General features: G+C 36.5%; 1 protein-coding gene across 2 annotated transcripts in view; it reads left to right on the forward strand.

Moving 5' to 3' along the window:
- LOC129278308 (deleted in malignant brain tumors 1 protein-like) overlaps nt 1-8520 on the forward strand; it is a 34872-nt gene extending 26352 nt beyond the window's left edge. Inside the window, exons 23-31 of one of the 2 annotated variants that reach the window (XM_064110401.1) lie at nt 429-678; nt 1069-1166; nt 1695-1808; nt 2082-2266; nt 3092-3277; nt 4888-5105; nt 5922-6021; nt 6468-6663; nt 7427-8520. In XM_064110401.1, coding sequence (XP_063966471.1) covers nt 429-678; nt 1069-1166; nt 1695-1808; nt 2082-2266; nt 3092-3277; nt 4888-5105; nt 5922-6021; nt 6468-6663; nt 7427-7587 — 1508 coding nt within the window. In that variant the 3' untranslated portion in view covers nt 7588-8520. The remainder of the gene's footprint in view (nt 1-428; nt 679-1068; nt 1167-1694; nt 1809-2081; nt 2267-3091; nt 3278-4887; nt 5106-5921; nt 6022-6467; nt 6664-7426) is intronic. The other variant, XM_064110402.1, reaches the window with a different exon arrangement.
- Nucleotides 8521-13447: the final 4927 nt, after the last annotated feature.

A 13447-nucleotide genomic window follows, 5' to 3' on the forward strand; every position in this document is an offset into this window, starting at 1 on the left:
ATGGAACGTCTATACGTCGTTAGTAGCTACGGAAATAGAAATTATGTAAACATATGCATCTCGTAAGTATTCTAAGTATTCAAAATCCCTGGAGCGGATGAAACGGATGGAGTCACCCCGAAGTTTGCTCGTCCGCTGCGTTCTTTATGAATACGATTTGTATCCATCGACCAGTGGGACCAGGCCTTTATTTAGAGCAAAATCTCATGTGTAATTCAATTTGTCTTACCACGCAACACTACATAGCTCACTGACTTTGTTTTGAATTTGGGTCTCCGGATTGCGACACAACCACTTTAGCTACATGACTGTATCTGAGCTATGGCGCCCTCAAAACAGAACTATCGCGCCCCCTTTAATGGTATGCAAAATATCGCAAATCATATGCAGTTCTTGATTCCTGTATTTTATAATCTGTGTCTTTGCAGAAGAATATGTTTATCTAGTTGCCGGACACCCTTGGAACATAACATCTCCAAACTATCCCTCGAATTATCACAACAGCGCCAGATACACTTGGTACATCGAGGCACCCGAAGGATATGAGGTGGTTATAAATGTTCTGGATTTCCGAACCGAACAATGTTGTGACTTTCTCAAAATAGGGACCGGCTATTCGTCTAGCGACGGTCAAAAACAGTATCAGATTTCCGGTTCTAATTCGCCTTCAGATCTCAGGTTCGTATATTGCAAGAGCCCAGGTCCTACACTCTTAGAAATATTAAGAAATTTTCGTTGTGATTCATCCGGAACCTTTGTAGATTCTTAAAAAAAAACAGAAAACGGAGAGCCCTCCACTAGACCCCCCCCCCTCAGTTGATTAATATCTGGTATGATTGGTGGCAAGATTGAGTTCTTTTCGATAATATACTTCGGTCTCTTCTTTTTCAAATTTGAAAAGGATCCCTCTTCGTTTTACTGCTTTTAAAATCTCTACATCCAGTAACACCGCCCCTGAATTTAGATAATACTCATGTTCACCCATCAAGGCCAAATGACACCGTAAACGATTAAGATGACGTATACGTCGACAATAATTAAATTGATTGTTTTGCTTTGATTTTTCAGACTGAATGGGACAAGGGGATGGATAGAGTTCTATAGTGATGGTTCCGTCACAGACAGAGGGTTTTTCCTTCAAATCAATCTGGAACATACTGGAGGAGGTTAGCGATTAGAGCTTGTTAATTTCTTTCCAGTTCAGTTTGGAAACTTGTTGTAAAGGGATGTCAAAGAAGAATGAAATTGAAAAAATGCAAAAAAAGTGATTAAGTGATTAAGTTAAGCCAATCAAGGAGGATTTTTCCTTCAAATCAATCTGGAACATACTGGAGGAGGTTAGCGATTTGAGCTTGTTAATTTCTTTCCATTTCAGTTTGGAAACTTTTTGTAAAGGGATGTCAAAGAAGAATGAAATAGAAAAAATGCAAAAAAGTGATTAAGTGATTAAGTTAAGCCAATCAAGGAGGATTTTTCCTTCAAATCAATCTGGAACATACTGGAGGAGGTAGCGATTTAAGCTTTGAGCACATTTTATTTATTTGTTAATCACGTATGGGTTGATTTCTTTCCATTTCAGTTTGGAAACTTGTTGTAAAGGGATGTCAAACAAGAATGAAAAAGATAAAATGCAAAAAGAAAAGTGATTAAGTGATCAATAAATAATATTTCCAGACTTGACTACTCATTTCTAGGCCCCTTTTGTCACGGATGCTGCGATTGTGGTTACGTTGGAGGTTGTTACTGCGATTCTTTCTGCCAGGGTAATGGTGACTGCTGTCATGATTATGCCCAGATGTGCACAAACGGTAGGAGTACTCTCTGATTCAATTTTCTACTGTAATTAATGTAAATTCATATTTCAAACGTTACACTTTGACAACGACTAGTACACTCGGGAATTTTATGTTTTAATGTTTCCCTTTGTATTTACTGTGATGTAGACATATTTTGTCTCACATACCACAACACATTTACACATGATTTAATTGTAGATAATTTTAGTAAGTTGTATCCTTGTACATTAGAGACGCATCGTCCTAGTTTTCTAAAGAAGTCTTTAATTCAACTATCAATTTCAGAAACGATAACAAATCTGCATTGTGATAGTACCTCGATGACGCTTATAATGGACAAAGACCTTCTGGAGATCGGCGATCATGCTAGTGATGTCCATTTCGACGACGAATCTTGTGTTGGTTACTATCACGACATGTCTCATGTTGCAATTACCACTCCATACGATGGGTGTGGGACTAAGCAAGAGGTATGATCAGTAGATGTGAGGGAGGGAGTGTATTGATGTGTGTGTGTGTGTGTGTGTGTGTGTGGGGGGGGGGGGGGCTTGTATGAACTAGCCATAAGCCCCCATCCCACCTCCCAAAACGGAGGAAAAATGTGAGTCTGTCTGGGGGCACAGAATATTGATCTATCGTAAAAATTGGGTGGACTAAAAAGAAGATTCTCGTTGCCTAAATAGTCTGAACTGATATATTTGAGATATGTGACTGCATTATGCTCTGCTCTTTCGAGTTTAATCATCGTAACGTTCATCGATAAATCTTCTTAATTTATTCTTTGTTTGGCAATCAGTCATAATTGACTATTTTTTGACAAACACTATATAAGTGGGATAAATGTTCTTCATTTCCGATATACTTTTTCTTCTCTTTTTATAAAATTAATTTCTTATGTAATGATATACTATGATCATCACTTACTAATGAGAGAGAGAAAAAAAAAAAGGAAACCTAAAGTAGGACAAGCGAACAAACAAATATTTGATGAAACAGGTCATCATCAATACTGTAGGGGTAGTACTTCCCGATGTTTTGCGAACAGATAATTGTAATAAAAACAACATTTTGAAATATCTCGCCAATTTAATTTGTCTCTATTCGTAAAACTATTACATCATAATTATGTTCTACCGTTGCTCCAAGTACACGTTAGGTAGAAATTCTTTGAATGCTCGAGCGCCCGATAAGAGTAGCCGCACTAAAGCTGGAGTATAAGTATACAACGCTTAGAAACATTGTATTAAGCGCTATATAGATGTTGCATAATATTAATATAATCATTCTTGTTACAGGTAACCGAGGACTCCGTAATATACACAAACATGGTGACTTTCTACAAACCCCGACCTCAGATCGGTTCGGATGGGGTCATTACCAGGGAGCATTACCTCCAAACAATTGTCAGGTGTAGCTTGGAAAGAGAACAGGTATTAGGCGTCTTCTACGAGCCCAAGACAGGCATTGTTCTCATCGAAGAGGTAAATATATCTTCTACACTTTTCGAAAACCGTAAAACCTTGTTTTTATAGAAAGATTTTATTCAAAATCAAACACGAACACAATTCATTTTCTATAAATATCAAGAAGTAAACATGCTGACAACAGCTGTGCATTCATTCTTTTATCTAATAATAAGACAAACTTATGATTTATGATATAGGACTATGATAGATAGTAAAGGAAACCACATGACTTATAAAGCTCTGTACGGTAAGAAACGTGTTATTTCTTTATTTATTTTTATACAACCTTGTTACTACAATGGACATTACAGGAGTTGTTTAAACAGTTTAAACAAGTTTATGATTTCTTAAACTTCAAGGTTTTTAATACTTCGTTCTCAATGAATTAAACATGGTTGTTTAAAGCGTTAAACAACTACAGCTACTGTAAGGTTCATTATAGTGAACAGCGTTGTACAAAATTTTAAACAACTTTTTTTTACTGCAGTTGTCACGGCGCATGACGAATGAAGATTTAATAATAAGTGGAACGCCTCTGGCAGTCTCGCCTGCGTTAAGCAATTCGATATAGCAGCAGTGCTGCATTTGAAAACAGCGAATGAATAATAATTCACAGAAGAAAACACTAATATGATAATAAAATATTATGTCCATTGACCCAAAATGACCTTTGACCATGATCATGTGACCTAAGACATGTGCAAAACAATCATTTATACTTGATGTCCCTTATGTCGATGTTTCCTGAGCTACATCCATGAACTTTTAAAGTTACATGTATGATGACAATTTCAAAAATACCCCCAACATTACCAAAGTTTGTTGACTCTAAATGACCTTTGACTTTAGTCATGTGACCTGAAACTCGCACTGGATGTTGAAGGATAATTGATTACTCCTATGTCTACGTTTCATGAACTAGATCCCTACAATTTCAAAGTTATGATGACAATTCCTCAAATACCCCCAGCATGGCCAAAGTTTGTTGACCGTTAGTGACATTTGACCTTAAATATGAGACCTGAAACTCAGACAGGATCTTTAGTGATACACTATTACTCTTATGTTTAAGTTTCATGAACTAGGTTGATTTACTTTCTAAGTTATGATGACATTTCAAAAATATGGTCTGAGTTCATTGACCCCAAACTGCCAAATGACCTTTGATCTTAGTTGTGTGACCTAAAACTCAGGCAGAATGTTTAGTAATACTTGATTACCCTTATGTCCAAGTTTCATTAACTAGGTCCATATACTTTAAAGTTATGATGACATTTAAAAAAATTAACATTGGTTAAGATTTCAATGTTGACGATGCCGCCGTCGCCGTCGGAAAAGCGGCGCCTATAGTCTTGCTCTGCTATGCAGGCGAGACGAAAATGGCTTAGAGAAGATTTTTGAAATATCAAATAGAGATACAAAATATAATGCGTCGTAATTGCTACATTGACCATAGTCAGTCTCTTTAGAATTCGAAAAGTATAATAGACAAACACCTAGTGATAAAAATGCGATAATTGGTCGAAACTCGATGCTTTTATATGTAAGCGGCGAGATAATCAAGAATTCGGATTTATTCCAATGAATGGCTCATTCCTAAATGATCTTTATTTACTGGCTCTTAGGAAGGATACGGTGAGTTCTCACTGTCTCTGGAAAGATACACAGGCCCCGGTTTCAATCAACTCACAAACGACACAGGCAAAGTGATACTCGGCACACCCCTGTACTACGGTATCCAACTCGCCTCCGTTGCAAATCTCACACTTCTCGCGGATTCGTGCTGGGCAACGAACTCGCCAAACCCTCTTAGTTACGCTCGATACGACATCATCGACGGAGGGTATGTCACCCCGTTCGAAGTTGTGAGGCTTATTTTATCAGGGAGTTTTTGCACTGTGACTCTATCGGATTCAAGAACACACACAAAAAATGGTATTATCAAATGCCCTTTATGACAAAGAGCAACCAATAGGTCTTTGTCGAAAATTGGTCAATCAAAACAGCATTTTCGTCTGGAATCTGGATAAACGGCATTCCCCCCCCAATATTTCGTCAGCTCTGAAGCCGCTGTCCCGGTTGCGCGCGTCCCGGCTAACAATTCTCGACAAAGACTTGCCTGCTGGCCTATGACGGACATTTTAATACGTTTACTGTCTTCTTGAAACCGTCCAGCGTTGCAGTGCGAAAATATCCCAATTATTGTCAAATGACGGAGGGTAGAGGCAACTGTTCCCATTTTTTAAAGCAGGTAACAGGAAAGAGAGAACGAATAGCATATGAAAAGAGATCTTGGTCATGTGACTGTGATATAACTTCATTCAGTTGAGAAAATGATGATGACAAATTTTGGTCGTCTTTTCCTCCTATCAAACCACCCTGACATCGCATCGAACGACAGAATGTAACCCCTTGGCACCCGTTGCACAAGACTTACCATTACAATCAACTTTGCTATTCGATCGTATCTTCCATGAAATCCTTGATTTTGATTGGCTATCGAGCATTGTTACCATGGCAGTTAATATTTGTTGGCGACGTCACCATAATGCAACTTTTATCAACGACCCAATGCATTTTATGAAACCTTTAGGTCTACATTTATATTTTTATTAGTAGTACATTTCAACTTGATTTTCTTAAATTTTGTATTTTGTAGCTGTGGCGTGGACAGTACAGTATACATTCCAGGATGGTTTTCCCAGTCTTTCACAGGGTTCAAGGTCGATGCTTTCGCATTCATCCGTGATTACGAGGAGGTAGCATTTAATATTTTATAATTCATGATAATAGAACCCATTTTAAATGTATTACTGAACTCTGATCAACAATGGGGACGTGAGGGTAAGATGTTCATTGCATGTTCTTCAAAACGGGTCCATTTAGATTAATGCCAAATTAACACAACCATTTCCCTTAATTTTACTAGCTCGTCTTATGGCTGTAAACTAAATAAACAATTATTGCCTATAATAGCTATCCAAGCATTTGGGTGAGTTAGTTTAAAAGGTTAAGGTTGTTTTTAAAGTGTAATGTGTGCAACCATCAAACAGACAAGACAAATACAAGAAATTAAACTTTGATGAAACATGCATTCCATTACTTGAGTATAGCATGTGTCTATGTCTGTAAATTTCCCCAATACATTGGTCGTAGCAATGCACCTTTTTACCAGATGTGTTCATATCTTAATTATTTCAATCAGGTTTTCATCCACTGCTCCATTCTGATTTGTGACAACGAGGACCCGGATAACCGGTGCTCTCAGGGGTGCGTCTCGCGGTACCGTCGTAGTCCGCAATTGACAGGCTCCCGTTCCAAACCCCACACCATTACGAGCGGACCAATATCAGATGCTTCGCGCTTCGAGCAGGCTATGATGATCGACTCGGATGGAGATGGTGGGTACCGCTTTTTTTGCTTAACACAGTGATCTTTTCGAAAATATTGGAATAAGACGAATATCATTAGGTTTTACTTTTATTCCAGCTTCATTATTAAACCTTCTGCTAACATGGATGAATAAATTCAAATATTCGTTTCTTCTCATATCTTTTAATGCTTGTGATAGTTTGAGCAATGATCGAATCCTTGCATTTTCTGGCATGAACAGTTCTTAAAGATTAGGAAAAAAACGCAGGAAAAATAGTTTAACAATGTTCATTTACTTAATATCAATAGATTATAAATGAGATGAGAAAAAAGATAATGTTAGGGACATATATTTAAGGCTTTCATTATAAGAAGTCGTGATTGAAACGCTGCGACCTATCCAATGCATAATAACCCATCGTAGAGTAATGTTCCAGATTTACAAAAGTGTAAATGATATCTATTTTCCCTTTCCCCCTTTATTTCCTTTTCTCCATTTTTTTATACTATGTATGAAATAACGTAAGATGAGATAGGAATAAATTCTTGATAAAGTCCAGGACCGGGCAACAGAAACGTTGTTAGCACTAACAGAGGCTCTCGTGTTATTTCTGGGAATGTCACAGCGATGTCTGATGGCACAACAACACGTCATTTACCACTTGAATAAACGTTTGACATCGCAATCCGAAAGATGTGACTTGTTAGTGCCGAGTTAGGCTAACAACGTTTCTGAGTGGCCTGTACAGTTCTATACCTTCATACAATCTTTGATTTCTTTTAACACGACAGGAGCAGAAAACTTTGGTCCACCAATGATAACAGTCATGTGTGCCTTCTCTGTTTTCGTGGCCCTCACTGTAATCTTATCTTTGATGATCATGCGCATGCGTCGTAATCGCCCAGAGCAGATCGGTTACCAACCAGTGGACGTGGCGCTAGAAGATTTCTAAACGGACGGTTTATGGATTAATGAACAAGATTATTCTTTGTGATCTTTTCTTTTCTGCAATATGAATGAGATGGCAGTTTTAATTTGGCATGGAAAATGCCAGTTTTTCGCTATCGCTGTATATTTATAATATCGCTCAGCTTTTAGATTTGAGAAGGGTATAATCATAGTAAAAATTATATGGACGCCATTCTGTTCGAGCAGTTAATTACTCAAGACTTTTGAGTATATAGTAAAACAGTTATTCAATAATTCATCCATATTTTTCTTTGTTGGTATGAAGAGTGCTAATTATGAACCGTCATAGTGACTGGGAGCGGTAGCTTTGAAAATCTGAAACATCAAGAAAATTGTTTCGGATTGTTAGGAATAATGATCCTATTTAAATAACGGTTAGCATTGAAAAAAATATACCCTGTGGAGCAGCATGGACTTGCAATAGGTCCATAGGAGAAAGAAGTTAAACAAGGGACCTTTGTAATATGTCCATGGGTAAGCTAAAACAAAAACTGCTATTATGATTTTTGTTGTCATGGTGATTAATCTTTACCGATATTACAATAATATGATTGTCATGCTTGGTTATTATGGGGAACGAATTTTCAACAGAACTCTTCACTCAGTTTGCACTCTTTCTCTTTATTAATATTCTACTTTGGATTTATTGCATCTTTGTTTTTCCGAATAGCTATCTACCTTCTCCAATTGCAGATTATAATGAGGGGGTAGTTCTCCCCGATAATGCTACTTTTCTCTCTTATTCTAGAAACAAAGCATATCTCCCGTTTTATCCTTTAAGAAACTGTAATCAAAATCAGAAAGTTGAAAAATTAAATTATTTTTCTCTCATTTGAAAAGATATAGGCCTAGATATCACTTCACTAACTGATCACCCTTTTACTTTAAAACTCTATTGCAACATGTTCATAAGTGTAACGTTTCGTTATTTTTGTGTAAATTCGAATGTGACTGGAAAAGAGGAAAGAGGTTAGAGAAGCGAAAAAAATCAGTAGGTGGTGAAGATGCGTTCCATGACATGAAATTTGCTCCGGCGACAATTTCCCTGATGGAAAATATTATGTACGCAATCCAAATATAAAATCTTACCTCCAAAATTAATTAATCCCTATTCTTTATCTTTGTTTTAATCTGAACCAAAAACTATATTACAATCCTAACTCTAACCCTATGTGTTCTGAGAGAAATTAAGACTGGAGCAAATGCCGCAGGAGCAAATGTCGTGTCATCGAATACTGATGTCAATGTATGAGAATCCTCCTGTATGCTATCATGATTATTGTTTACAAGGAGATGAGAGAGAACGAGGTAGGGAGAGAGAGAGCATAAAAAAACCTCTGGCTCTGATTGGTGTATACATATAGGACCACACTAGTCAATTTAGTTAGTTTAAAACCTATAGGTGTTATTTCAGCGCCTTTGTCAATTTCACACTGACTCTATGGTGTCATATTCAATCTCAGGTGTAACCCTAAAGGGGAATCCAACCCAAAACAAACTTGTGTTTAGAGGAAAACGAAAAGTCAGGCAAGTCGATAGGTAAAACTTTGAACACTATCGGATAAACAATAAGAAAGTTATGAAATTTTAAAAGTTGTAAAAATTGGTAATCACTATACCCATGTAGACTTCAAATTGGCCGCATATGTGATGTCATTGTGATGTAAGGCAAGGACTACATTTCCATGTACTCCAATATATAACATGGCTAAAATGTCATTTTTTCAAAAGTGTTCTTTCAAATTATATATTTTTTTCATGGGGACATAAAACATATACTAAGTTGGTACATTTCCTATGGGAAAGTTGTCATTGCCCTTTGTCATAAGTTCTTACCCATTTGCCAATTTGAAATCTACATAGTCTTCGGGATCTGAATTTTAAAGCAGCCATAACTTTTTTTTTGCTTGTCCGATTTCTTTCAAAACTTTCTCCATTCTGTTTTATTTTTCTTTCACTTTTCCAACACAGCATTTATGACCAAGGCTGGATTCCCTTTTAACGGTTCCGTTACATTTGCGCAGGCGACCATTGCTCGGCTATAAATGGCACACACTATTCGAATGACTAACTTCAACCCTTGATTTAACACACCCTACCCTAGCTATTACAGCCCTAGCCCAAATTTTTCATCGTAGACGATATGAAACCTGGAGCATTTTTTGCGGTAGCAAAATGTGGTGTCACCAATGTTAACACTCTAGGAACACCAACTGGTGTTCCTAGAACCTTCCTTACCTTGATAAGACGGTGTACATTGCACTGGGCGTTGTGGCGTGCGCCTGTAATCCAAGCTATGTGGGGAAGTTAAATTGATGCAGAGGTTCGAGCCCTGGTCACGTCTTTCGGATGGTGACGTTAAAGGTCGGTCCCATATGTAAATAATCATATCTGATTGATACACGTCTGACAAAACTCAAACACACACACATACACACACTGGCGGATCTGGCGCATTTAGGGGTTGGGTTTAACCCCCACCTTTTGGGCTACCTAGAAAAAACCAAACAAACCAAATCGAGGGTCGCGTAAGCAGACCAGTGGCGGATCTACAAGCAAGGAGGGGGGGGGGGGGTAGCAGTAAGTGCAGCTCATCGTTACTGGGTCAAACCAAATGGTCAAATAGAAGATAGCTAGATCCGCCACTGCATTGAAAAAGAAGATATCACAAAAATGGAAAACATTTTAGGCATGTTTAAATCAGTCTAAAACCTGACGTTTTATACCAAAGGAAGGACTCAAGATTGGTGGAGGTTTAAGTCAACGGATGTTGAAGACTTTGTGCTACAAGTGTACTCAAAAGAAATTAAGTATACTGCTGATCACCTTGAATGTCACACCTATCAGCGGATCAGCCTATTACTGATGAAATTGAACAAAGAATTTTGTGCAGCGTTTTGGCTCAGTGGACAAGGTAGATAAGTCTCCGGGCCTTGAAATCCCACTTTGTTTGAAATGAGAACGCGCAAGTGAGTAGCAATTGTTTTGCGTTACATTATTTGAAGAGTAATTAAATTTAGAACGCCTGTGATTAAATAATTAACATTTAAACAAAATCAGTATACAACATAACCCATTTTTTATTGTGTGATTGATAGGAGGAAAAACATTCACATATTCGATGAGCGAAAAGCTTAGTAAAAGCAATTAATAAGGGTAAACGAAAAGGAGAGGCACGAAAAATAAATGTCAATCTGCTGATATCCGAACCCGTCACCGAAAATATTGAAATACACACTTGTCACAAAAGATAACTTTTAAATCGTTGATATTTTCTGTATAAGGAATCGAAAGGAATGAAAGAAATGGAAAATTTAATAGTCAACCATTTATTAATAAACCAATGAAATTAACCCAACTGGATTACAATCCCGCATTTGGTATATCGAAAGAGAAATGTTTTCATGAGGACGTGATGGTGGCCGTGTCATGATGTGATGAATTATCTATTTAGTCAACAGACGAGTTAATTGCCCGATTGAATCGAATCCGCATAATCTGACGATTTCGAACATGTTTTACCGGCCAATGTTACTCTCTCATTGTTGAGTGGGTCGATACATGTAAAAGATTGGAAATATGGATTGTAGTTCAATGAAACATGGTCCAAAATGATAATATTATGTGAAACAAATCTTTGATAGTAAAGAATCAATCTACTGTCCGTGAATGATTACAATCTTCATCATTGAACTATGAACAAATAACACAGTAAACATCGGAAACGCTCAATCAACCCCCCCCCCCAAAAAAAAAAGACAGAAAGAATTTTACAGATTTGTGCCATATGTCCTAGCTCGATTCGGACTTCAGAGTATGGCCTAATTGAACTTCAGTTTCAATCCTACATCTTGGAAATTCCGGAATAACGGTTGCCAAGAATGAATGTAAGTGAAGGTTTGAAGGTTTTATTAGAATATCTACATATCGCAGCCATTAAGACTGAATTGCATTGGATTTACAAAATATAACAATAAAATGATAACATGATATAGCAATCGAACATTATATATATATTATTTACAAATAAAAATACAAACACTTTGGATATCTTGACAGATTAAGGAAAGGGTGACCAGAGTGTAGAGATAATGGGAAAAGGAGATACAATAGAGTAGGGAAAGACGGTGGGGGAAGATGAGGACAGAAGAGATGAGTATGAGAGTAGTAATACACAGATGTAATTCTGATTTAAACCAAGTGAGAAAATGAAGAGAGAAACATAGTTGGTTAAATTAAGAAGAGTACATGTATATCAAAATACAAATATAATTATGGTAATGATATGTTAATTAAAAGTGTCAGCGAACCCCCCTTATATGAGTGTATTGAAACGTATATAGTATACGGGATTTTGGTGATAATTGACTAAGAACATCAATACAGAAAATAGGATGATAAAACATACTAGTATATAATCAAACAAAACATTACTGAAGAATTTGAGTGCTAGGGGTGTGAAGTTTACATGAAATAATAAAAGCAAAAATCTTGATAAATGTACCGCATATTAAGCTCAAACAAGGAAAAAAACATATACAGTTGAATTTTTGGAATGAAAAATAATAAATGCAATCAATCAATCAAAAGAACATATCAACTGAACAAAGAGGCGGACATGGAAGAAAATATGATTAATGGACCATTCTGTAGACAATGATAAACATAAATTAAGTATATTGTCATTAAAATAATAGAGCACCTGTGCAAGCACCAATGACATCACACTCATGGGCATATCTAAGAGTCATTTAAAAGCCTCACGAGGAACGGCAAAGCACTATTGCGGTATCGCTCTGTTCTTGCTCAATATACCCATAGCGAAGAAATATCTCAATTTATTTTTAGACCAGCTTGGCACTTTTGATTATCAGTCTATCGACCAATATTGGCTTTATCAATATTGGTCGATAGACTGATAATCAAAAGTGCCAAGCTGGTCTAAGAATGGTAAATTGAGATATTTCTCCGCTATGGGTATATTGGCTTAAAACCAAATCTATATAGCAATCCCATTAATGGGCAAAATGAAATATATTGTTTCGTAAATGGAAGACACTCATGAATAGTTTTAGTATACTACATAGTTCCTATTAAAATGGAATGTAAGAGGAGCAAGAAAATCACCTTACGCTTTCACTAACACAATAATATTGCACTGATTCTTATACGTATAATAAACAGAATTACCAACTGAATCTTACCAATAATTTCAGTTTTCATATTTAGAAAGTTCTGCAACATGTAGCACGATTACCTGTATTAATTGAAATAAAATTGAAATGCAATTTAAAGATCAAGCTAGATGATATTTGACTATTGCCCTGTGACAATAAATTGAACTCATTTGTTTAACATGTTTGAGTGTAACCATTGTAACTGTAAACATATCACCAACCAGCTGTTTAGGAAAAAATACAATTGATAATAAATGTCAAATGCATTGTTTTTAAGTTAATAATAATAATAATAGGCATTTATATAGCGCCATCTATCTATAAATATTATATTCCGAGACGCGTTATCATTATCACCCCGGCCTTAGCTCGAGCTGCTTTTCAGCGCTCATGCATTCAAGTTACACATCTCAGATTACATATAATTATTATTATTCCAATCAAATTGAATACTATAATTTGTGGCACATTTTGGCATAGGATTATACATTAACATGGTACAGGACATCAATAATTTTCTTGCCTATAATCAAAAGTTGAAAACGAGAGAACCAAAATGAGGAAAATCTTATAGTATCTTGGTATATGACTTGAACAGTTAGGATGATCATGGGTATATACGTAGTGACGTTATTCTATGGTATTCAAACATTGTTGCTACGATTA

The sequence above is a fragment of the Lytechinus pictus genome, chromosome 15, assembly GCF_037042905.1.
Source record: "Lytechinus pictus isolate F3 Inbred chromosome 15, Lp3.0, whole genome shotgun sequence".
Classification (NCBI taxonomy): Eukaryota; Metazoa; Echinodermata; class Echinoidea; order Temnopleuroida; family Toxopneustidae; genus Lytechinus; species Lytechinus pictus.